This window comes from Takifugu rubripes, chromosome 19 (genome assembly GCF_901000725.2).
Source record: "Takifugu rubripes chromosome 19, fTakRub1.2, whole genome shotgun sequence".
NCBI classification, from domain to species: domain Eukaryota; kingdom Metazoa; phylum Chordata; class Actinopteri; order Tetraodontiformes; family Tetraodontidae; genus Takifugu; species Takifugu rubripes.
The window spans coordinates 19,293,911-19,317,204 of NC_042303.1; the positions used below are offsets into that span (position 1 = coordinate 19,293,911).

The 23,294-nt window shown below is 53.1% G+C and overlaps 3 protein-coding genes and 1 long non-coding RNA gene across 5 annotated transcripts; 2 read left to right on the top strand and 2 right to left on the bottom strand.

The window, feature by feature from the left end:
• Nucleotides 1-169: 169 nt before the first annotated feature.
• Nucleotides 170-5,274, bottom strand: sdc4 (syndecan 4). Of its 2 annotated transcripts, none has more exons than XM_029826234.1 (5): nucleotides 5,011-5,274; nucleotides 2,170-2,341; nucleotides 2,059-2,102; nucleotides 1,799-1,985; nucleotides 170-1,368 (listed from the first exon to the last, which is right to left on the bottom strand). In XM_029826234.1, exons 1-5 carry the CDS (start codon nucleotides 5,062-5,064, stop codon nucleotides 1,217-1,219), a joined length of 609 nt encoding a protein of 202 aa, XP_029682094.1. In that variant the 5' UTR covers nucleotides 5,065-5,274; the 3' UTR covers nucleotides 170-1,216. The 2 variants fall into 2 exon arrangements, with proteins under 2 accessions (XP_029682094.1, XP_029682095.1); XM_029826235.1 differs by having other exon boundaries at nucleotides 2,170-2,338; nucleotides 5,011-5,273.
• A 4,851-nt stretch (nucleotides 5,275-10,125) lies between these two features.
• uqcc1 (ubiquinol-cytochrome c reductase complex assembly factor 1) lies at nucleotides 10,126-15,782 on the top strand. Its single transcript, XM_029826233.1, has 9 exons — nucleotides 10,126-10,351; nucleotides 11,457-11,558; nucleotides 12,207-12,314; nucleotides 13,217-13,289; nucleotides 13,404-13,461; nucleotides 14,317-14,425; nucleotides 15,047-15,124; nucleotides 15,209-15,322; nucleotides 15,399-15,782. Exons 1-9 carry the CDS (start codon nucleotides 10,277-10,279, stop codon nucleotides 15,531-15,533), a joined length of 852 nt encoding a protein of 283 aa, XP_029682093.1. The 5' UTR covers nucleotides 10,126-10,276; the 3' UTR covers nucleotides 15,534-15,782.
• Nucleotides 15,783-16,777: 995 nt separating this feature from the next.
• LOC115246805 (uncharacterized) lies at nucleotides 16,778-20,154 on the bottom strand. The gene is made up of 3 exons (XR_003885874.1): nucleotides 20,081-20,154; nucleotides 19,923-19,994; nucleotides 16,778-17,285 (listed from the first exon to the last, which is right to left on the bottom strand). It is a non-coding gene; the product is annotated as an uncharacterized lncRNA (long non-coding RNA).
• On the top strand, nucleotides 18,148-23,185 carry fam83c (family with sequence similarity 83 member C). The gene is made up of 5 exons (XM_029826230.1): nucleotides 18,148-18,952; nucleotides 20,102-20,269; nucleotides 20,355-20,479; nucleotides 21,364-21,579; nucleotides 21,642-23,185. The coding sequence occupies exons 1-5, from the start codon at nucleotides 18,449-18,451 to the stop codon at nucleotides 22,351-22,353; spliced, it is 1,725 nt and encodes a 574-aa protein (XP_029682090.1). The 5' UTR covers nucleotides 18,148-18,448; the 3' UTR covers nucleotides 22,354-23,185.
• Nucleotides 23,186-23,294: the final 109 nt, after the last annotated feature.

Below are 23,294 nucleotides of genomic sequence, written 5' to 3' on the forward strand. Positions count from 1 at the left end.
TGCTAGCAGTAGCAATGCTAACACGTGACATCAAGTTTACCCATCATGCAACAGTCGTGCCAGATTCTGAAATACAGATGGAATGAAAATGCCAGAACTTTCCAGGAAGCTTTAAGAGGAGATAAGCTGGTTTTACTGGGATGGAGGAGAACAAAGAGCAAAGGTCAAATATGTGCAGAAAAGTCTTTATTCCAATTTGAAAGGATCAAAGCCTGTGGACAGAAACGGCGGCGCTCCGTCCAGGCGTGAAACGTCTACACACATAAATACGGCGGCTACAAAGATCATAAAACTCTTACAAAATAGAAAAATCTGTCTCAAATCTACTGGATAGAAAATCACATTTACAACAGCGTCACCGTGGAAACGGCCGCTCACCATAAAACATCTGACACTTAAATTAACGTGTTAAAGGAGCCGAGGAGCTACAGGAACGTTAGCGGCAGGCGTTAGCATCAGCCCCCTTTAGGAGGTCACATGACCGCAGCTGCAAACAAAACTAACTATTTGGCATTTAAATATTTGGTTCGTCACCTCATACCGACCTGAGCCGACACACACCTGCTCAGACCTAGCTTAGCATCAGGTTAGCTTAGCACCAGTAAAGGCCCAGTTTGGCCCACCAGCAGCACACGGAACCATTTCCTCATCGGACCTCGTTACACCCCAGAGAGGAGACCCGGTCAGGCCTATGCTAAGCTAACATGCTAATGGCAGTGTCACACTGATGAGAGAGTCTGTGCGAGTGTTTGTGTGTGTCTGTGTGTGAGAGAGTGTGTGTGACTGTGTGTGTGAGAGAGTGTGTGTGTTTTCCATTAAAGGTTAAAATGTTTCAGCAGCATCTTTTCATCAGGATTCACAACAGAACAAAAATTATTTTTACAAAAAATGGACACGATTCTCTGGGGGGGGGGCATTAGTGTTGGGGGGGGGGGAGGAGCATTAGTGTTGGGGGGGGGGAGGAGCATTAGTGTTGAAGGAGGAGTTCTATGTGCTCCTCACAGAAATTGCCCCGCCTCCTGTAGGAGGGAGGAGCTGATCAACATCAGGTGGGCGGAGCCAGGAAAAGGCCGTCACTGATGCTTTTTCCAGTTTTATATCGAAGATTCACTTCAGTGAAAAAGGAGCAGCAGGAGGAGAAGGAGGAGCAGCAGGAGGAGGTATGTGGCGAGGCACTGAGCGGAAGGGGAGGTGCCCGTTTGTGGAGGCGGAGCTTCTATGCGTAGATCTCTGTGGTGGCAGCTTTCTTGTAGATGGGCTTCTTCCCCAGGTCGTAGCTGCCTTCATCCTTCTTCTTCATCCGGTAGATGAGGAGGAGAATGAGGAGCACCGCTGACATCAGGCCAATCGCTGCTCCTGCTATCACAGCTGAGGAGGAGAGAGGAGGAGTCAGGGGAGGAGAGGAGGAGTCAGGAGAGGAGAGGTCAGGAGAGGAGGAGTCAGAGTCAGGAGAGGAGGGGAGGAGTCCAGAGAGGAGGGGTCAGGAGAGGAGAGGAGGGGTCAGGGGAGGAGAGGAGGAGTCAGGAGAGGAGAGGTCAGGAGAGGAGGAGTCAGAGTCAGGAGAGGAGAGGAGGAGTCAGGAGGGGAGGAGTCCGGAGAGGAGGGGTCAGGAGAGGAGAGGAGGAGTCAGAGTCAGGAGAGGAGGGGAGGAGTCCGGAGAGGAGGGGTCAGGAGAGGAGAGGAGGAGTCAGGAGGGGTCAGAGTCAGGAGAGGAGAGGAGGAGTCAGGAGAGGAGAGGAGGGGTCAGGAGAGGAGGAGTCAGGAGAGGAGAGGAGGGGTCAGAGAGAGCTCCACCCACCTGCCAGGACCTCAGTCTTGTTGAGGACGCTGTTGTCGCCAGCGTGTGACATCAGCACGTTGGACAGCTGCTGGTCGCCATGGTCACCCCTCAGCAGCGGGATCTCGTTACTGTTCCTGACGACGTCCAGCTGGTTGACGGTCGCTCGCGGCGCCTCATCGGGGATCCGGTTGTCGTCGACGTCGGGCTGCAGAAAAAGAGGCAGAGGTCATCAGAAAGGCCAGAGGACGGGATGTTCTGGTCCAGGAAGTGCTCCTCACCTTCGCCGAAGGGTTGATCTCTGCCCTGGTGGACACAGTTGTTGCTATGGAGACAGACATTGTGTCATTTTTAATGAGCTTTAATGAGCCAGAAGGCGTTCGGGTGCTCACCTCCGTCACCAGACCCGGAGAACTCGTCGTAATCGTAGACGTCGTCATATGGCGAGTCGTCCTCGTCCGTGAAGCCAAAGTCGGAGCCCGAACCCTCCAGGTCGCGATGCGTCAACATGGCGGCCGTCTGCGTGGTCCTCATGGGCATCCATGTTTCTGTCTCCCTCACCTGCTGGGAGAGGGCGGGGCTAAAGTCACTGTCCCACAGGCCACCTGACCCTGGAGGCCCCTGACGGGCTCCAACAGGATGAGTCAGCAAAACAAAGGTCAAACCGGTTTAATGGCCTTCAAAGATGCTGACTCAGATCAGACACAAGGCAGGAAGTCAGCGTGTCACCGTGGTGAAGGCCCTCCCCCTTCACAGGAAGTGACGATGGTGCACCCAGGTCACCGCCCAGGTCACCGCCCAGGTCACCGCCCAGGGCCATAAAACATGAAGAGAGGCTCACTGATCCCTCAGAGTGACGCCTGTAAATTACACAAGTCGTCGTCACGGCAACGGCAGCACGACCGTAGCCCCCAACCTCACAACACCTGAAGGTGAAGATGTTCAGGGTTGGTTGAGACCACATCAGTTTTCTCTGGTTCTTTGACTTTAAATGTTGAAATTCTACATATTTTTCTCCTGAGCGTAAAACGATCAACAGTTGTGGATATAAAGCACGCCATCGTGACAGCTAATTACAACAAACCTTCATCGGTGAGGTCGCCATGGTGACGCCAACACTTCAGAAGGTCCACAGGAAAACCAACGGGACTGAACATTTCTGCACTAAATCTGGATTAAAGTTCCTTCAAAGGGAGGGTCCATTTTAATTGTCTCCACAGAGACTCCAGGACCCCACAGCTGCCCCCAGAACTGCCTGTCAGGCCCCCCGTCTTTAGCTCCGCCCCTTCCATGGACACTATACAAAGTCAGTCGGGTCCTCGCCAGTGAATTAATGACCAAAGGTGGGTGGGGGAGGGGCCACAGGCTGACCCTCTGCTGACACACACACACACACACACACACACACACACAAACAACCTCTGATTCTGCCCTGATTAGCTGTTGGTAATTTAAGATGATTAAATGATGGCCTGCAGCGTCAACACACACATGCACGTGCACGTGCACACTCACCGTGTGAGGGAGCTAACAGACACTGGGTGACATCAGCACAGGTTCTCACCCACACAGGTTCTATCCTGCCCCGCGTCTCTGAACCTGACGTCAGAACGCTCAGTCACATTCCATCACGGATGGACCGATGGACGGATGGACTGATGGACGGGTGGACCAATGGACGGATGGACAGATGGACGGGTGGACCGATGGACGGGTGGACCGATGGACGGATGGACCGATGGACGGGTGGACCAATGGACGGATGGACGGGTGGACCGATGGACGGGTGGACCGATGGACGGGTGGACAGATGGACTGATGGACGGGTGGACCGATGGACGGGTGGACCGATGGACAGATGGACGGGTGGACCGATGGACGGATGGACCGATGGACGGGTGGACCGATGGACGGGTGGACCGATGGACGGGTGGACCGATGGACCGATGGACGGGTGGACAGATGGACTGGTGGACAGATGGACTGATGGACGGGTGGACTGATGGACGGGTGGACTGATGGACTGATGGACAGGTGGACTGATGGACGGGTGGACTGATGGACGGGTGGACTGATGGACGGGTGGACAGATGGACGGGTGGACTGATGGACGGGTGGACTGATGGACGGGTGGACAGGTGTCCAGGAGGAGACAGGTCTGCCACCCACTCACATGGACTCAACAGCCCAAATCCACTGAATAAAAAGCTGCATTCCAAAGATTCCTGTAGCTGAAAAGCTTCCCAGTGTTCCGACGGCCTTTTGTCAGGCAGCAGAACTTTGTTATTGATTAGCCGGGAACGCCGATCCCACATGCCAGAAATGACCTGGGGGGTGGACACAAGAAAGGGAGGATTGTCCCAGCTCAGAGGCCAAGTGTCCATCAAAGGAAAGAAGAAGAAAGGTCCTGCAGCCTTTAGAGGAAAAGAACATGGAGCCGGCTGAACTGGGAGAACTGGGAATCTGCACTGGGAAAGCCGTGGCCACCAAAGGCTCGGCTAAAAGAGCATCTCCTTTCAGATCCCTTCAAGTGTGCAAAATCCCCCAGAGGGCTGGTCAAGGTCAGGAAAGGTCACATTCCATCAAGGAAATCAAAAAGTTGAGGAAGACGAGGAGACGAAGGAGGGGCACCACACACACACACACACACACACACACACACACACACACACACACCATGTTATGAGCCACGCTGGGTGAACTGGGAGGGGGCGGGGCCGAACTGGCAGTAAAACACATCAGAAATATTCCGAAGTGGGAAAAGCTGAAACCTGAGCCGGAGCTGCAGGGTGGACCCTCTACAGAAGATGGTAAACTGGTTCCAGATCTGCTCAGGCTGGGCACGTGACCCCAGGTGCCTTCACCTTCACTTTAAAGGCGGTGATGGGTGAGACCGGTCCACACTGAGGTTCTGTAGAGCTGAGCTGTTGTTGGCCAGTTTCACCAGTTCAGCTCCAGTAACTTTCCCATCAGGGCAGGAAAAGCGAGCTGCCAGGGCCCCTCATGGGGCCCCACACGGGATAATAGCAGCAGATGCCAGTGCGTCCCGGAGGACACCCTCTGGACCGGAATCACACACTCAAGAATCGATTCTGAACCGATTTCTGCGACAGCTGAAATCAGGACACTTCAAAGTTTGAGCTGCTTCACACTTAAACATCTCCGGGAACGCTTCTGTTAAATCAAGAGCGGGTCGGGACCGGATCAGGACCGGATCAGGACCGGGGACTTACCGACTCGGACCAGACGGAGGCGGATAAAATCAACACGAGGTAAAAGTTCAACATGGTTCTCAGCGACCATCAACTTCTTCAAGCGGCGCGGAGTCAAATATCAACCAGGCGGGGACGGCGTGACTCGGGTCGGTCCAGTTATCATCCAGCGGGCCTGTTCCGGATCACCTTCACCGTGTCTCGGTCCTCTTCTGTACCGGGATCTACTGCTCTTCTCTGCGGTTCGGTTCACTTCTCTGACCCAACTTACGGGACTCTTCGCCCATCCCTCCGCCAATCAGCGGCGAGCATTCACATGACGTCACGGAACGGCAGTTTCGGGTTACCCGGATGTTCGGGGGGTTCAACGTAAAATAAAAAGAAACCTTTGGAGATTAGTTTCAAAGTAAACTTATTTAATGTCAGGTTTATTTATTTATTTTTTAAAACACTTTCAGATTTAAATCAGTTTGTTTCAGATGTCGTATTTGTGGAATAACCTGTCATCTCACATTTACACCGGACATGAAGTATTTATCGTTCACACGGACGTGAAAAACATTTACTTTAAAGTGAGCCGACATTTTAAGCTTAACGATTGAAATCAGGGACAATTCTTTAGGTGGAAAGTGTGAACGTTAATAAAAGTCTCTGCTACTCAGTACAATTACAACCACTCATAAAAGTACGTTTTATACAACAATGGTGTTATTTCCGTCGACAACCGCTGCTGTTTGTCTGGATAATCAGATGAGCAAAACTCATAAATGTGGATGTTTGGCGACCTTTTGGACTCGGTGGGCGTGGTTTGTGTTATCTGTAATGTGATTAAAGTTCCGAGATAAGCGGATTAAACATCGCGGTGGTAGAAGGGGAAGAGCGGTTTCTGGTTTTACGATTGAGAAATTCCCCGCGGCTTTTCTGGGGCGACGTCATTTCCCGGTGCAGCGTCGCTCTTCCTGTTGGTTCCCGCCCCTTTGTTTTTGTTCCGCCTGGAAACCACCCGGACATTCACTTTTCTTTTTGTTTTCTGTTCGTCACCTATAACGAACAACAACAATACTAATGGTTGTTGTTGTGGTGTTAGTGTTTGTTCTTCCGTGCAGTTAAAATACTCCTAATAATCTTGGTGAGTACCGACACACCTGAGCAGGTAAATCTATCTGATAGTGGTCATTTCCATGTGCGGGACACCTGGCGCCCCCTCAAAGCTAAAAACACAAAACGTTTCTTTGACTTGAAGGTGAGTATTGTGTTCTTGGAGTCCGATGACCTTCAGATTCAGGGGGTGGACTTTAGCTGTGACGGTTACCTGGAAACAGGCCGTTTCTCAGTATACAGATCAAATTTGGATGTTCAGACAACAATATGGCGCCAATGGTCGGAAGCGAACAGGAAGGCGGCCATTTTGATTCAGATGGTCAGGGTGGCATTTCTAGGGACACCCCGATCCTGACTCCCAGTTTTTAATGATTCTTTTTATGACGAAATTAAACAAATACAGACAATCCAAAAGATGACTGGGGTATGAATTACAGAGACAATCTTCACCAAATAAAGGAAACAAAGAAACACTTTCTTGATTTAAACCGGAGGCGGAAGTCCCACTGAGAAGAACTGTCGCGAGCAGTCCCCTGGCCACGTGACCAGCTCTCTCTGCGCCGGGCTGAGAGCCGCGAGGGGCTCGAGCGCCCCCTGCTGTCGGAGCAACGACACGCCGGTTTCAGGCCTGTTAAACTAGATTTGTGTGTTAGAAATAATATTGTCCAATAAAAACAGACGTCATCTTCCGTTTGTTGGTTTTCTGTCTTGTTTGCTTTAAAATTCCTTTTTTCATAATTGAAATTATTATTGTCACGATTGCAGTGAGTCCTACGTTATTATCGTATTGTAATATGGAGCTTCCACGGGGGTCAAAGGTCAGAAGGCTAAGAAGAGGGGCCACAGAGGTCGAGCCTGCGTGTGCCTCTTCCTCCACCTCATCCTCTCCATCCCCTGTTTGTCTTCATCCTCCTCTTCATCACCAGATCATAAAATAAGAAATAATAATATTCAATTAAAATCCAACTTAATGTGATATAAAGACAGTGACCTGCAACAGGGGGCAGCATTTCACAAGATCATGTGATTTTTGAGGCTTCGTTGCTTTTGCAGTGTAATATTTATCTCCTTTTTTATTATTAATGATTTGGCCTAAACATACTAAAAAGCTTAATTTTGTAGGTGCAAAGTTATGTAACATTCCACAGTGTAAAACCTGTCCTGGACTTCCTGTTGGACATGGACCAGAACACCTGCAGGACTCCTTCTTTTCTCGACTCGACTTGCTACAGAATCCATCGGACATACTTTGTATTTCGGAGACGCTTATTAAGGAGTTTTTGTCTAAAGCTGCATCCCTGGGGGCGTGGCTAAATCTTACGCAACCTTGATGAGATTTCCAGGTGTCACAGGAGAAGAACACCAACAGATTTAGAGGCGAATATCGACAGATTTAGACACCACACACACACAAATAAATGTAATTTCAAAGATTTTGCAAACGATGCAGATTTTGTTATGTTATTTTTCACGTTATCAAACTGAAATAACCCTAACCCCTAACTCTAACCCAAAACCCCTAACCCTAACCCCTAACTCTAACCCAAAACCCCTAACCCTAACCCCTAACTCTAACCCTAACCCCTAACTCTAACCCAAAACCCCTAACTCTAACCCTAACCCTCTAACTCTAACCCAAAACCCCTAACCCCTAACTCTAACCCAAAACCCCTAACCCTAACCCAAAACCTCTAACCCTTAACTCTAACCCAAAACCCCTAAACCCCTAACTCTAACCCAAAACCCCTAACCCTAACCCTAACCCTCTAACTCTAACCCAAAACCCCTAACTCTAACCCAAAACCCCTAACCCTTAACTCTAACCCAAAACCCCTAACCCTTAACTCTAACCCAAAACCCCTAACCCCTAACTCTAACCCAAAACCCCTAACCCTAACCCCTAACTCTAACCCTAACCCCTAACTCTAACCCAAAACCCCTAACCCTAACCCCTAACTCTAACCCTAACCCTCTAACTCTAACCCAAAACCCCTAACCCTAACCCCTAACTCTAACCCTAACCCTCTAACTCTAACCCAAAACCCCTAACCCTTAACTCTAACCCAAAACCCCTAACCCTAACCCCTAACTCTAACCCTAACCCTCTAACTCTAACCCAAAACCCCTAACTCTAACCCAAAACCCCTAACCCCTAACTCTAACCCAAAACCCCTAACCCTTAACTCTAACCCAAAACCCCTAACCCCTAACCCCTAACTCTAACCCAAAACCCCTAACTCTAACCCAAAACCCCTAACCCTAACCCCTAACTCTAACCCAAAACCCCTAACCCTAACCCCTAACTCTAACCCAAAACCCCTAACCCTAACCCCTAACTCTAACCCTAACCCTCTAACTCTAACCCAAAACCCCTAACCCCTAACTCTAACCCTAACCCCTAACTCTAACCCTAACCCCTAACCCCTAACTCTAACCCTAACCCCTAACCCCTAACCCCTAACTCTAACTCTAACCCTAACCCTCTAACCCTAACCCCTAACTCTAACTCTAACCCCTAACTCTAACCCTAACCCCTAACCCCTAACTCTAACCCTAACCCTCTAACCCTAACCCCTAACTCTAACCCTAACCCTAACCCCTAACTCTAACTCTAACCCTAACCCCTAACTCTAACCCTAACCCCTAACCCCTAACTCTAACCCTAACCCTAACTCTAACCCCTAACTCTAACCCTAACCCTCTAACTCTAACCCAAAACCCCTAACCCTTAACTCTAACCCAAAACCCCTAACCCTAACCCCTAACTCTAACCCTAACCCTCTAACTCTAACCCAAAACCCCTAACCCCTAACTCTAACCCAAACCCCTAACCCCTAACTCTAACCCAAAACCCCTAACCCTAACCCCTAACCCTACCTAACCCAAAACCCCTAACCCTAACCCCTAACTCTAACCCAAAACCCTAACCCCTAACTCTAACCCAAAACCCCTAACCCTAACCCCTAACTCTAACCCTAACCCTCTAACTCTAACCCAAAACCCCTAACCCCTAACTCTAACCCTAACCCCTAACCCCTAACTCTAACCCTAACCCCTAACCCCTAACTCTAACCCTAACCCCTAACTCTAACTCTAACTCTAACCCTAACCCTCTAACCCTAACCCCTAACTCTAACTCTAACCCCTAACTCTAACCCTAACCCCTAACCCCTAACTCTAACTCTAACCCTAACCCTAACCCCTAACTCTAACTCTAACCCTAACCCCTAACTCTAACCCTAACCCCTAACCCCTAACTCTAACCCTAACCCCTAACTCTAACCCTAACCCTAACCCCTAACTCTAACTCTAACCCTAACCCCTAACTCTAACTCTAACTCTAACCCTAACCCCTAACTCTAACCCTAACCCCTAACCCCTAACTCTAACCCTAACCCTAACCCCTAACTCTAACTCTAACCCTAACCCCTAACTCTAACCCTAACCCCTAACCCCTAACTCTAACCCTAACCCCTAACTCTAACCCTAACCCTAACTCTAACCCCTAACTCTAACCCTAATGACGCCTAAAGTTCATAATGAGCTCAAAGCTTGTGTATTTGTTTGTGTGTGTTTACTCTCCTCCATGCTATATGCTACAGTATAGTATATAGGACTAGCTTACACATCACACAGCAACTCTGGCTTCTCATAACCTCAGAGGTGTGCTTGATGGTTCAAACTGGGTTTACTGGGGTTAGGTGAAGAAATGGAGAGGGGTTGACTGATACAGTATGTCCAGGAAAGTCCTCACAGTTATAAAAGTACAAACTTTTGTGTGTTCCATCAAGGCAGCAGAGCTGTGTTTTATCTTCTCCTGGAGGAGGAAACATTTACTTTGTTCACAAATAAGAGAAGGCAACGAGTGAAGGAACGAGAAGAGTGAAGGAGAAAAGATGAAAAACTTTAACGAAAGACAATCCGCTCCTTTCCCTGTCAGCGTGCCTCCCACCTGGTCCATTTGCTGGCACTTTTATCAGAACCGTCCCATGAAAAAGAGCGGAACGTTCTTCACTTCACGTTGTTTCTGTCCGGTCAGTTGTGGCTGGTGGACAACTTCCGTTGACATTGCGGCGGAGGAGGCGGGACCGGACCGGACCGGACCGGCGTTACCAAACCTGAAGGTCTTATTGACGGGTTCGTGGAGCCCCGTCTTTGGGTTTCAGAGTTGGGACACTTTGGAGTCATGTATCGGCGGCCGCTCCAGGGGGTCGTTCGGAATCTCCTGAACGCGACAGCGTCGAGAGCCGCCCGCGCGAAGGTAAAAACATCCTGCCTGACGTTAGCTCCGGAGGCGAATGGCATCGGAGCCAAGTTGCGCCACTTTTAGCGGAGCGAAACGCACATTATGCTCGAACTTTAACCGATTGATGCGGCCAAATTGGTGTGTTACTGTGGTCAGTAAACGTCACGAAGTGTGTGTCGCTCAGCGGCGGGAGGTGAGCGGGCTGCTAGCTTAAATGCTGCCTCTTCAGGAGCTTTAGCAGTCCTTCAGTTATTAATCTGCCTGATTCTAAAGGCAGAAACTGTCGCTGAAGAGCCCTGACCCCTCTAACCCTGACCCCTCTAACCCTAACCCTGACCCCTCTAACCCTGACCCTGACCCCTCTAACCCTAACCCCTCTAACCCTGACCCTGACCCCTCTAACCCTGACCCCTCTAACCCTGACCCTGACCCCTCTAACCCTGACCCTAACCCCTCTAACCCTGACCCTGACCCCTCTAACCCTGACCCTAACCCCTCTAACCCTGACCCTGACCCCTCTAACCCTGACCCCTCTAACCCTGACCCCTCTAACCCTAACCCCTCTAACCCTGACCCCTCTAACCCTAACCCTAACCCCTCTAACCCTGACCCTCTAACCCTCCAACCCTAACCCTAACCCTGACCCTGACCCTGACCCTGACCCTGACCCTAACACCACAACACTTCAGGTTTGGCTTCAAGTCCCTGAAACCGACGTGTTTCCTCCTGGTTTCGAGGGACCACGATGTTCTGCCAGCTCAGGAGCTCCTGTCTCCTGGTCCTGGAACTGGAGGGTTGCCGGCTCAAATCCGTCAGGGTCAGGGTCAGGATCAGGGTTGGCCGGGTGATTTAAAGTGCTGCTTCCAGCCTGGTCACCTGTGCGAGGACTCACCTGTGTGCGAGGACTCACCTGTGCGAGGACTCACCTGTGCGAGGACTCACCTGTGTGCGAGGACTCACCTGTGCGAGGACTCACCTGTGCGAGGACTCACCTGTGTGCGAGGACTCACCTGTGTGCGAGGACTCACCTGTGCGAGGACTCACCTGTGTGCGAGGACTCACCTGTGTGCGAGGACTCACCTGTGTGCGAGGACTCACCTGTGCTCCCGTCTCCCTGCAGGTCCTCCACCAACCAGCCTGTGATGCTTCAGCAGCTTTTCAGCTGGACGGATCATCGTCACCGTCTTTTACAGCATGTCGGACACTTCACCTGACGGCACAGGTGACACACACACACACACAGACACAGGTGACACACACAAACACACATAGACACACAGGTGACAGACAGAGACACAGGTGACACACAGGGGACACAGACACAGGTGACACACACACAGACACAGGTGACACACAGGGGACACAGACACAGGTGACACACAGGGGACACAGACACAGGTGACACACACACAGACACAGGTGACACACAGGGGACACAGACACAGGTGACACACACACAGACACAGGTGACACACAGGTGACAGACACACAGGTGACACACAGAGACACAGGTGACACACAGGGGACACAGGGGACACAGACACAGGTGACACACACACAGACACAGGTGACACACAGGGGACACAGACACAGGTGACACACAGACACAGGTGACACACACACACAGGTGACACACAGACACAGGTGACAGACACAGGTGACACACACAGACACACAACTGTGATGTTGAGGAGAACTCTTAGCACAGAGGATGAAGATGGACCAAGAGGAAGATAGAGATGATATGTTCTCTCTCCTCTCTCCTCTCTCCTCTCCTCTCTCCTCTCTCCTCTCTCCTCTCTCCTCTCTCCTCTCTCCTCTCCTCTCCTCTCTCCTCTCTCCTCTCTCCTCTCCTCTCCTCTCCTCTCAGCTCTCCAGTGTGAAGGAGACTCCTCACCAGCTGGAGGAGGAGGTTGGTCCCTTCACTAAGATGATTGAGGCCATGGGCTTCACTGGGCCCCTCAAATACAACAAATGGGTGAGGATGATATGATGATTGATGGACCACAGATGATCGTTGATGATCATTGATGGACCATAGATGATCGTTGATGATCATTGATGGACCACAGATGATCGTTGATGATCATTGATGGACCATAGATGATCGTTGATGGACCATAGATGATCATAGATGATCTTAGATGGACCATAGATGATCGTTGATGGACCATAGATGATCATAGATGATCGTTGATGGACCATAGATGATCGTTGATGGACCATAGATGATCATAGATGATCGTTGATGGACCATAGATGATTGTTGATGGACCATAGATGATCGTTGATGGACCATAGATGATCGTTGATGGACCATAGATGATCATTGATGGACCATAGATGATCATAGATGGACCATAGATGATCGTTGATGATCGTTGATGGACCATAGATGATCGTTGATGGACCATAGATGATCGTTGATGATCGTTGATGGACCATAGATGATCATAGATGATCGTTGATGGACCATAGATGATCATTGATGGACCATAGATGATCGTTGATGGACAATAGATGATCATAGATGATCGTTGATGGACCATAGATGATCGTTGATGGACCATAGATGATCATAGATGATCGTTGATGGACCATAGATTATCATTGATGGACCATAGATGATCGTTGATGATTGTTGATGGACCATAGATGATCATAGATGGACCATAGATGATCATAGATGATCGTTGATGGAGCATAGATGATCATAGATGATCGTTGATGGACCATAGATGATCATAGATGGTCGTTGATGGACCATAGATGATCATAGATGGTCGTTGATGGACCATAGATGGTCGTTGATGGACCATAGATGGTCGTAGATGATCACTCTGAGAGCTTCTCATGAGCTGTCCCATTTGTTCCTATCAGAAGATCAAGATTGCGGCCCTGCGCATGTACACCTGCTGCGTGGAGAGGATCAACTATGACCAGTTCTTTGACAGTGAGGAACCCAAACTACTGCTAATGTAGCTGCGCTGCAGTTAGCCTAGCCTGCTAATGTAGCTGCGCTGTGTTAGCCTAGCCTGCTAACCCCAGACTGTGCTGTGTGTTTCAGAGTGTTCCCTCCCTGACACACTCAACTCCTGGTTTTTGGTGGCACAACTGCATGTGTGGTGAGTCACACACACACACACACACACACACACACACACAGTTGTGTTGTGGATGCTGTCCCGGACCTGGACTCTGACGGACCTGGACTCTGACCTGGACTCTGACGGACCTGGACTCTGACCTGGACTCTGACGGACCTGGACCCTGACCTGGACTCTGAGGGACCTGGACTCTGACGGACCTGGACCCTGACCTGGACTCTGACCTGGATCTCTGAGCTGGACTCTGAGGGACCTGGACTCTGACGGACCTGGACCCTGACCTGGACTCTGAGGGACCTGGACTCTGACGGACCTGGACCCTGACCTTGACTCTGACCTGGATCTCTGAGCTGGACTCTGACGGACCTGGACCCTGACCTGGACTCTGACCTGGATCTCTGAGCTGGATCTCTGAGCTGGACTCTGACGGACCTGGACCCTGACCTGGACTCTGACCTGGATCTCTGAGCTGGACTCTGAGGGACCTGGACTCTGACGGACCTGGACCCTGACCTGGACTCTGAGGGACCTGGACTCTGACGGACCTGGACCCTGACCTTGACTCTGACCTGGATCTCTGAGCTGGATCTCTGAGCTGGACTCTGAGGGACCTGGACTCTGACGGACCTGGACCCTGACCTGGACTCTGACCTGGATCTCTGAGCTGGATCTCTGAGCTGGACTCTGAGGGACCTGGACTCTGACGGACCTGGACCCTGACCTGGACTCTGACCTGGATCTCTGAGCTGGACTCTGACGGACCTGGACCCTGACCTGGACTCTGAGGGACCTGGACCCTGACGGACCTGGACCCTGACCTGGACCCTGACCTGGACCCTGACCTGGACCCTGAGGCTCCTGCTCTCTCTCCAGGATGTGTCTGGTGCGGATGCGGCAGGAGGGCCGAGCAGGTAAATACATGTGCCGCTACATCGTCCACTCCATGTGGGAGGACGTGGAGCAGAGGAGCAAGATCATGGGGGTGAGTCTGTGGGTCACATGACCTCGGTTAGGGTTAGGTCTGCTTTGGTCTGCGGCTCGGCACTTCCAGTCTTATTCACTGTGCTGGGCCCTGGATCCTGGACCCAGTGCTGGGCCCTGGATCCTGGACCCAGCACAGTGAATAAGACTGGAAGTGCCGAGCCAGGGGCCCAGGGCCCAGCACAGGGTCCAGGATACAGGATCCAGGATCCAGGGCCCAGCACACAGGATCCAGGATCCAGGGCCCAGCACACAGGATCCAGGATCCAGGGCCCAGCACACAGGATCCAGGATCCAGGGCCCAGCACACAGGATCCAGGATCCAGGGCCCAGCACACAGGATCCAGGATCCAGGGCCCAGCACACTGGGTCCAGGATCCAGGGCCCAGCACACTGGGTCCAGGATCCAGGGCCCAGCACACTGGGTCCAGGATCCAGGGCCCAGCACACTGGGTCCAGGATCCAGGGCCCAGCACTGGGTCCAGGATCCAGGGCCCAGCACTGGTCCCTGCCCTGGACCCTGTGCTGGGCCCTGGATCCTGTGCTGGGCCCTGGACCCTGTGCTGGGCCCTGGACCCTGTGCTGGGCCCTTGAGACCTTTGGTGTCGTCCCACCTGTCCAGGTGGATGCCACCCACAGGAAGGAGGCCCTGAAGGCCATGACGGAGACCTTCTACGCAGCTTTGTTTGGATACGATGAGGTGAGAGATGCTTGGAACAGTTGTGGTCCTGGTCCTGGTCCTGGTCCTGGCTGTGAGGCTGACGGAGTCCTGGTTCTGTCTCAGGGAGTCCTGTCTGATGACCGCGTGCTGGCTGCAGCTCTGTGGAGGAACCTGTTCAACTGTGAGTGCGAAGACCCCCGACAGCTGGAGCTCCTGGTCCAGTACGTCCGTAAGCAGGTGGGTTCACGCCCTCTTTTGGGCCTCCTGGGGGGGCGGTCTTGGACCGGGTTCTCCTGTCTGACCTCCTGTGCAGATGCAGTTCATCGACTCTCTGAACGGGGAGGACCTGCTGCTGACCGGGGAGGTGAAGTGGCGCCCCCTGGAGGAGCACAACGCTCAGAGCATCCTGAAGGTGGCCACGCCCACCTACAACGACACTGGCCTGTGAGGCCCGGGGGCGTGGCCTGTGATCATGTGACCCTGCAGCTTCCTCTTTCCTCCTGTTTGTCACTCTTGTCGTCTCCAACGGTCCGGACCCTAGGGTTCTGCTGGGGGGGCGGTCCAGAGGGGTCCGGGGGGGTCCAGGGGGGTCCAGCTCAACAACCAGACTATTTTTGTCCTCTGACTCTATTTATAAAGGATTTTCTATGTTTTCTGTCTTTTCAACCCAATAAAATGTTGCTGCTCCTCTCTGGGACGGGGGCCTGGTTCAAGTGATCTGTGGGGGGAAGGGGGGGGCACTTGGTTCCTGCTCAGCAGCTGGTCTGTTGTCACCTGTGGCAGCACAACAATAGAGGATCTTGGGCCTCCTCAGAACCTGCTGGAACCAGAACCTCCGGGAGCATCAGCAGGTTCTTCAACATCAGTGATGTTCATCCAACGGAGCCTCTGACCCCTGACCCCTGACCCCTGCTGGGCAGAAGGTCCACCTGTCCACAGTGGGGTTAGCTTGTTCAGCAGATGTTCTTCTGCTCCTCACCTCATTTCAATCAGAACCTCAGTCCAAGCGTGAGTCACCTGTGTCAACATGCCGTCACCAAACGTTTGCTAGCTAAATGAAGCCGATACCTGCGTGATGACGTCAGTCGTTTAGCCTGTTGACTGAGCCCGAGCTACACATCACTGACAACGTGAAGGGGAACACCTGAGGAACGCCTGAGAATCACCTGAGGAACGAACGCCTGAGAATCACCTGAGGAACGAACGCCTGAGAATCACCTGAGGAACGAACGCCTGAGAATCACCTGAGGAACGAACACCTGAGGAACGCCTGAGAATCACCTGAGGAACGAACACCTGAGGAACGAACGCCTGAGAATCACCTGAGGAACGAACGCCTGAGAATCACCTGAGGAACGAACGCCTGAGAATCACCTGAGGAACGAACGCCTGAGAATCACCTGAGGAACGAACGCCTGAGAATCACCTGAGGAACGAACGCCTGAGGAACGAACGCCTGAGAATCACCTGAGGAACGAACACCTGAGGAACGAACGCCTGAGGAACGAACGCCTGAGGAACGAACGCCTGAGGAACGAACGCCTGAGGAACGAACGCCTGAGAATCACCTGAGGAACGAACGCCTGAGGAACGCCTGAGAATCACCTGAGGAACGAACGCCTGAGGAACGAACGCCTGAGAATCACCTGAGGAACGAACGCCTGAGAATCACCTGAGGAACGAACGCCTGAGGAACGAACGCCTGAGAAACACCTGAGGAACGCCTGAGAATCACCTGAGGAACGAACGCCTGAGGAACGAACGCCTGAGAATCACCTGAGGAACGAACGCCTGAGGAACGAACGCCTGAGAATCACCTGAGGGTCAGAGTTCCTCATCCTGATCAGTTTTTACGGTTTTGTTTATGTTTTTCACACACTCACACACACACTTCTGATAGATTATTGATCACCTTCATCCTTGTGATCATGTGATCTAATGACAGCCTTTGAAGTGCAGCTGAGGATCAAAGCAGCTCTCAGCCAGATGTGGCAGCTGCGTTGACCTCTTGACCTCTGCCACAGAAGCAGCTGTTTGGTCCACGTTAGCATCAGACATGTAGCAGCTAGCGCTTGTTTGCACTGGAAACCATCCAACCGTGTTTGCGTAGCCGCGTGCTACGCTAGTTCCGCCTGGTGGTGGCCTAGTTAGCGTCTCCAGGTGTTGGCGACCAGTCGGACCAGTGGAACAACTTCTGCACCTGTTTGATAAAAACAATTCCAGTCAGCGTGACTCACCTTTATATTCCAGGTTTACGCAATCACATGGTGCAGAGTGATGATGTCACACCCTGAAGCCAAATATTAGCACAAGCTGCTCACGGATGTTTACGACCACAAATGTCGCCGCCTCCCCAGAAGTGGAACCTGCTTCAGGGGTCCAGAACCTCCTGCTGTCAATTCAGGATGTTAGATTACGCTAATGCTAGCACACTTGTTAGTTCTGAGCTTCAGCACTAACGACGGTTTTGCGTTACTCTCCGGCATCATTGTAACAACCATGTTGCCATGACGACGTCCGTCAGGTGTTGGAATGTGTGTTCTGACCCACTGGGAGCGTGTTTAGGAATGAATGCTAATGCTAGTGCTAACATTCACGCTACAGCGCTACCTCGGTCATCTGAAACAGCCGCTTCATAACTTGAAAGTGAAAACGAGTCAGAAACAAAAAGGTTTTGTTCTGATCCAGCTCAGGCTCTGATCCAGCTCAGGCTCTGATCCAGCTCAGGCTCTGATCCAGCTCAGGTCCAGACCCGAACTGTCAGAACGGAAGCGCAGGAAACAGGCAGACTTCAAAATAAAAGCACCCGTTGTTTTTCTCATTTGATGACGAAATAATGAAGCTTTTGAAATGTTTTAGCTAACGGTTAGCATTAGCTAACGTGAGGTCACTTTAGGCGGTTAAATAACATTCGAGCATTTTTTCACAATACATGAAAAACTTGGTAAATATTCGTTGGCTAATGCTAAGCGCTCCGCCACCCGGATCTTATTTTGAAAGAACGAACCGGAAGCAGCCTATTGGCTCATGGTTGGCCTGACAACCGAGCGATGGGGGAGAGGGAGGGGCTTCCGTGGCCGGGACCAATAACAGGACAGGTAGCAACAGGTGAGCGGAGAGGACACGCACGCGCTCAGGGACAGAGGTAAAGGTTCTTCAGAAGCCAAAAGAATTCTGGGAGTTGGAACCTGACGTGACCGAACGGACCGGATCAAAGCGAGTCACGGAAGCTGTTGCGGGGGTTCTAGAGCGCGCCGGGACCCGGAGCGGAGTCCGGCTCTGGTCTCGATCCGAAGCCTGAAACTTTGGTTGTTGTTCGGTCATGTTGACGCAGGAAGCGGCCTGTTAGCGGGACACGGAACCATGAGCAGCTCGGAGGGCCTCCGGCCCAACACCTCCGGCAGGAAGCCGCTGGGCAAGCTCGCCTCCCGGCTGGAGGAGGTGAAGAACCCCTGGAGGCAGGTGGCCTCGCTGGAGCTGAGCCACAACGAGGCGGCGCGGCTGGCGACCGACGCGCTGCTGGAGCTCGGGGAGAAGGAGTACCGGCGGGTCCTGGCGGAGGAGCGGGAGCTGAACTTCCTGTCCCCGCTGGAGCTGCGCTACATCAGCCAGCACGCGGCCAGGACCGGCAGCCCCGACAGCAGCGGCCCCGCGGAGCGGGACTGCGGGGACGGGGACGCCGCGTCCGAGCTCACCTCCGGGACCTACTTCCCCATGATGTCCGACGAGGAGCCGCCGATCCTGGAGCTCGGCTGGCCGGAGTCCCCGAGCAGATACGGACCGTCGGAGACGCAGATCTACTTCCAGAGGGACAAGACCCACAACGTGAAGGACCTGATCCGGTCCCTCATCAACAAGGCCGCCAAGGTACCGGTCCAGAGCCTCTAAAGTGGCCCCGACACCGCCTGCGTGTTTACTGAGGTGCTTCCAGTGATGGGTCACCTGTGCTCCACCACCTGTGCTCCACCTGTGCTCCACCACCTGTGCTCCACCTGTGCTCCACCACCTGTGCTCCACCTGTGCTTCACCACCTGTGCTCCACCTGTGCTTCACCTGTGTTTCACCACCTGTGCTTCACCTGTGTTTCACCACCTGTTCTCCACCACCTGTGCTCCACCTGTGTTTCACCACCTGTTCTCCACCACCTGTGCTCCACCTGTGCTTCACCTGTGTTCCACCACCTGTTCTCCACCACCTGTGCTTCACCACCTGTGCTCCACCTGTGTTTCACCACCTGTGCTTCACCTGTGCTCCACCACCTGTGCTTCACCTGTGTTTCACCACCTGTGCTTCACCTGTGTTCCACCACCTGTTCTCCACCACCTGTGCTTCACCACCTGTGCTCCACCTGTGTTTCACCTGTGCTTCACCACCTGTGCTCCACCTGTGTTTCACCACCTGTGCTTCACCTGTGCTCCACCACCTGTGCTTCACCTGTGCTCCACCACCTGTGCTTCACCACCTGTTCTCCACCACCTGTTCTCCACCACCTGTTCTCCACCACCTGTGCTCCACCTGTGCTTCACCACCCGTGCTCCACCCGTGCTTCACCTGTGGATCTTTGTGTCTCACATCGTTTCTACATATTTGTCACTTGAACATTTTGTTGTTTCTGGTCTTTGATGCTTCGTGAGTTTCATCCTTTCATGTTTCCATCCTGCTTGGTCGGCGTAACCAGTGCTAACCAGCAGTAACCAGTGCTAACCAGCAGTAACCAGCGCTAACCACCAGTAACCAGCGCTAACCAGCGCTAACCAGTAGTAACCAGCGCTAACCAGCAGTAACCAGCGCTAACCAGCAGTAACCAGTGCTAACCAGTTTTGAGGTCGGGTTTCACCTCTGTCGTGTTGCATCTGCGGAGCGTTCGCTGGTCTTGTGGTGTTGCGTCATGTGACCAGTCGCCGTCCACCTGCACATCCATGTGGTGACAAACAGGAAGTCACCTGAGGCACAGAGGAAGTAAAGTTTGGAGGGAAATGTCGTTCCTGCGTTCACCTGGCCTGTGGTCTGTTGCAGGTCATCGCCATGGTGATGGACATCTTCACAGACGTGGACCTGCTGTGTGACCTGATGGAGGCGTCCAACAAGCGCCGCGTCCCCGTCTACGTCCTGCTGGACGAGAAGAACCTCACGTACTTCACGGACATGTGCTCGGCGCTGGACATTCAGCACTCGCACCTGAGCGTGAGGACGCTAGGCTAATGAGCAGCACTCCTGGCCCAGGTGTGGAGGGGCGTGGCCAATAACGGCCTTTGATCTGTGTGTCCAGAACATGCGTATCCGGAGCGTGCGTGGAGACACCTACTGCACCAAGAGCGGGAAGAAGTTCTCGGGTCAGGTCCTGGAGAAGTTCATGATCATCGACTGTGAGGAGGTCATCGCTGGCTCCTACAGGTGAGACGCAGGTGTGGGCGGAGCCTGAGCTCTTAGCGACTTCACGGAGCCGAGCGATCGGAACAGGCGGCGTGCTAACGCGTCCTAGCATCTTAGCAAAACTTGAAAGACAATATAAAATGACACGATTATTCTTTTTGGGAACATCCAGCTGCTAGCCTGTTAGCCTTGTAGCCTGTTAGCCTGTTAGCCTTGTAGCCTAGCTGATCTGGAGAAGCGAACTTGTTGACGCTGTGGCACATTAGCCTGTGAGGTTGAGGCGTTGTTGCTAACTTTAAGCTAACGGTAAAGTCTCACTTCCTTTAACTTCTGTGTATCTTGAACGGGAACTTTATTTTTGTTTTTTCTGCAGAAAATGCGTGTTAGCGTTAGCACGATGTTTTGTGAGTGAGTAATGAAGGAACGCCGTTGTGCGGGTTCTGACCCGCTCGCTAACGCTCGGATCAACACGCCTTCTGGAATGTGCGGCTGTGATTTCATTTTTCCAACAGATGATTTAAGGTTAGCGAGCTAGTTCTGTAAGCTAGCAGCGCTCTCTTTTAATCCTTTAATCTTTGTGTAAAAGCGCCGTTTTGACGAGAACAAACTTTTGTATTTGCAAGACAAATTTCGTCCTGGACACGTTTGACAGGTTTCACCTTTTTCTCTCGACGCTCAACGCTAATATTTAAGGAGTGTTTATTCGCTGCGTTCATGCTAAAGTGGTCTGGTGAGTCTGGAACAGGTTACCGTGGCGATCCGGTGGAGGTGATCCAGGTTGTGCGACGCCTGTGCTGTTCAGTAGCTGCTAACGTTAGCGGCTCCAGCGCCCCCTGGTGGCCGCTCAGCGTGCCGCCACACTGTGCTGACCACTTCCTGTTTGCTGCGCTCTGCTTCCTGTCCAGTTTCACCTGGCTGTCGGCGCAGGTGCACAGCAACATGGTGATGCACTTCTCCGGGCGCATCGCCGACAGCTTCGACCGCGAGTTCCGCTGCCTTTACGCCGACTCGCAGATCATCGACTGCCTCAGCGACCCGGAGGAGGAGGGGCTCCCGTACTACCCGCCCTTCCTGACCACGATGGTGCCCGGCGCCGCCGCGCTGGATCTGGTGTCGGACAGGTACGCTGATGCTAGCGCCGCCGCCGCGGCCGCTCGATGCTAACGTGCGTTTGCCCCAGCAGGCGGGACAGGATGTGCTCCGAGAACTCCAGCAGCCAATCCAGCAACAGCGTCTCCAGCGTGAAGGCGGCGCCCGGGATGAGCGCCAACACGGTTTACAGGGTCACTCAGGGCAGCGACAGGAAGGAGCCCGGCGCCGCCTCTCACCTGAGCCCGGACCGGAGGGAGCGGGCCCGAGCCAACGGAGGAACCGGTCACGGCTCGGCCGAGCGCCCGCCGCCGCCCTACGGCCTGGCGGTGGGCGTGGAGTGGAACAAGCCTCCGCCGCCCGACGTCCTGCGCTCGCACCTGGGCGGAGCCTCCTCCAAATTCCAAGCCATGGGGTTGTACGAGCACAAGGCGAGCCCGTTCCAGGGCGCCGGCCCGGCGTCCAGCAGCGCCAAGACGCGGAGTCCGTCGCCCGTGCTGGCGCCCAAACACAGGACGCCGCCCACGCCGTTCCTCAACAAGTTCACAGACCTGTTCCTGGCGCCGGCCAGCAGGGACAGAGACGGCGCCCGCGGGCCCTCGCCCTGGGGCGGCCCCGACCTGTCGCAGGCAGAACCAGAGAGTCAGCAGAGCCCGCCGCCGCCGCCCTCGCCCGCCGCCGTCATGAGCCGGCACGACCAGAAGCGGATGACGCTGGGCCACAGCAAACTGGACCTGGTCAACCAGTACAACCAGATGAAGTCCAAACAGGTGTACAGCCGCTTCGAGCTCAAGACGCCCGACTGAGGGGGGCGGAGCCTGTCGGGACGGTGGTGCTCCAGAACACCTGTGTCAACGTCCTGTTTGGGAAAGCTGCTTCCTGTTTGTTCTCGTGCTTCAGAACTTGTTCTGTTCCACCAACGTAGCTTAAACCAGATCTTTACCTCAGAACATTCAGAATCCCACCTGTGCTGTGAGTCTCCTGTGGACCGGGACGCTGGGACAGAACCAGAACCCCACCTCTTCCTCTCTGGCTGCTCCTGCCTCCGGCGCCGCTGGACCGGGCCGGCGCCGCCTCAGGTTGTGACTCAAAGATCAAACTGGATTTTTTTCTTCAAGGTTTTTGTACTTTAGTTTTGTTGAAGGTCCAGATGTGGATCCGGCTCAGAACCAACCCAACATCTGGCCTTTGTTATGCTAATAGCTCCGCTAACATGCTCAGAACATTCTGATATTATCGACATTTAGAAAAAAATGTGAATTTGCAATGTGTTGCTTTGGTCACAGGGCCAGAGGTGACCCCTGGGTGACCCCTGGGTGACCCCTGGGTGACCCCTGGGTGACCTCTGGGGGACCCCTGGGTGACCTCTGGGGGACCTCTGGGTGACCCCTGGGTGACCCCTGGGTGACCCCTGGCTCCATGTTTACTCGCTAACCTGCTAACTCCGCTTTGCTGTATCACAACTGTAATTGCAGCTTTGATCATGTGATCATTTCCCACAGATCAAAGCTGAGTTTAAAAGTTACCAATTGAACTTTGACCTGTGCAGATTCTTATTTTACGTAGAAACAGGAAGTCGTGTGATTTACAGGAAACTGAACTTTGAAGCTGGTGGATGAATAAAAGTTTCTCCCTGGTTCTGGTTGTTGTGATGATAACTGATGTTCTGAGACGGTGGGTCCTGCTGGGTCCTGCTGGGTCCTGGTGGGTCCTGCTGGACCTGCTGGGTCCTGCTGGGTCCTGGTGG

What these genes read in the sequence shown, in the direction of transcription:
- fam83c (XM_029826230.1), top strand. Translation starts at nt 18,449, where the DNA reads ATGAGCAGCTCGGAGGGCCTCCGGCCCAACACCTCCGGCAGGAAGCCG. An exon ending in TTCAGCACTCGCACCTGAGC is followed by an intron (nt 20,270 to 20,354) that starts GTGAGGACGCTA and finishes CTGTGTGTCCAG; the next exon opens with AACATGCGTATCCGGAGCGT. An exon ending in GTCATCGCTGGCTCCTACAG is followed by an intron (nt 20,480 to 21,363) that starts GTGAGACGCAGG and finishes CTTCCTGTCCAG; the next exon opens with TTTCACCTGGCTGTCGGCGC.
- uqcc1 (XM_029826233.1), top strand. Translation starts at nt 10,277, where the DNA reads ATGTATCGGCGGCCGCTCCAGGGGGTCGTTCGGAATCTCCTGAACGCG. An exon ending in CTATGACCAGTTCTTTGACA is followed by an intron (nt 13,290 to 13,403) that starts GTGAGGAACCCA and finishes TGTGTGTTTCAG; the next exon opens with AGTGTTCCCTCCCTGACACA. An exon ending in TCCAGTACGTCCGTAAGCAG is followed by an intron (nt 15,323 to 15,398) that starts GTGGGTTCACGC and finishes CCTCCTGTGCAG; the next exon opens with ATGCAGTTCATCGACTCTCT.
- sdc4 (XM_029826234.1), bottom strand. Translation starts at nt 5,064, where the DNA reads ATGTTGAACTTTTACCTCGTGTTGATTTTATCCGCCTCCGTCTGGTCC. An exon ending in CTCCGGGTCTGGTGACGGAG is followed by an intron (nt 2,103 to 2,169) that starts GTGAGCACCCGA and finishes CTGTCTCCATAG; the next exon opens with CAACAACTGTGTCCACCAGG. An exon ending in CAAGACTGAGGTCCTGGCAG is followed by an intron (nt 1,369 to 1,798) that starts GTGGGTGGAGCT and finishes TCTCCTCCTCAG; the next exon opens with CTGTGATAGCAGGAGCAGCG.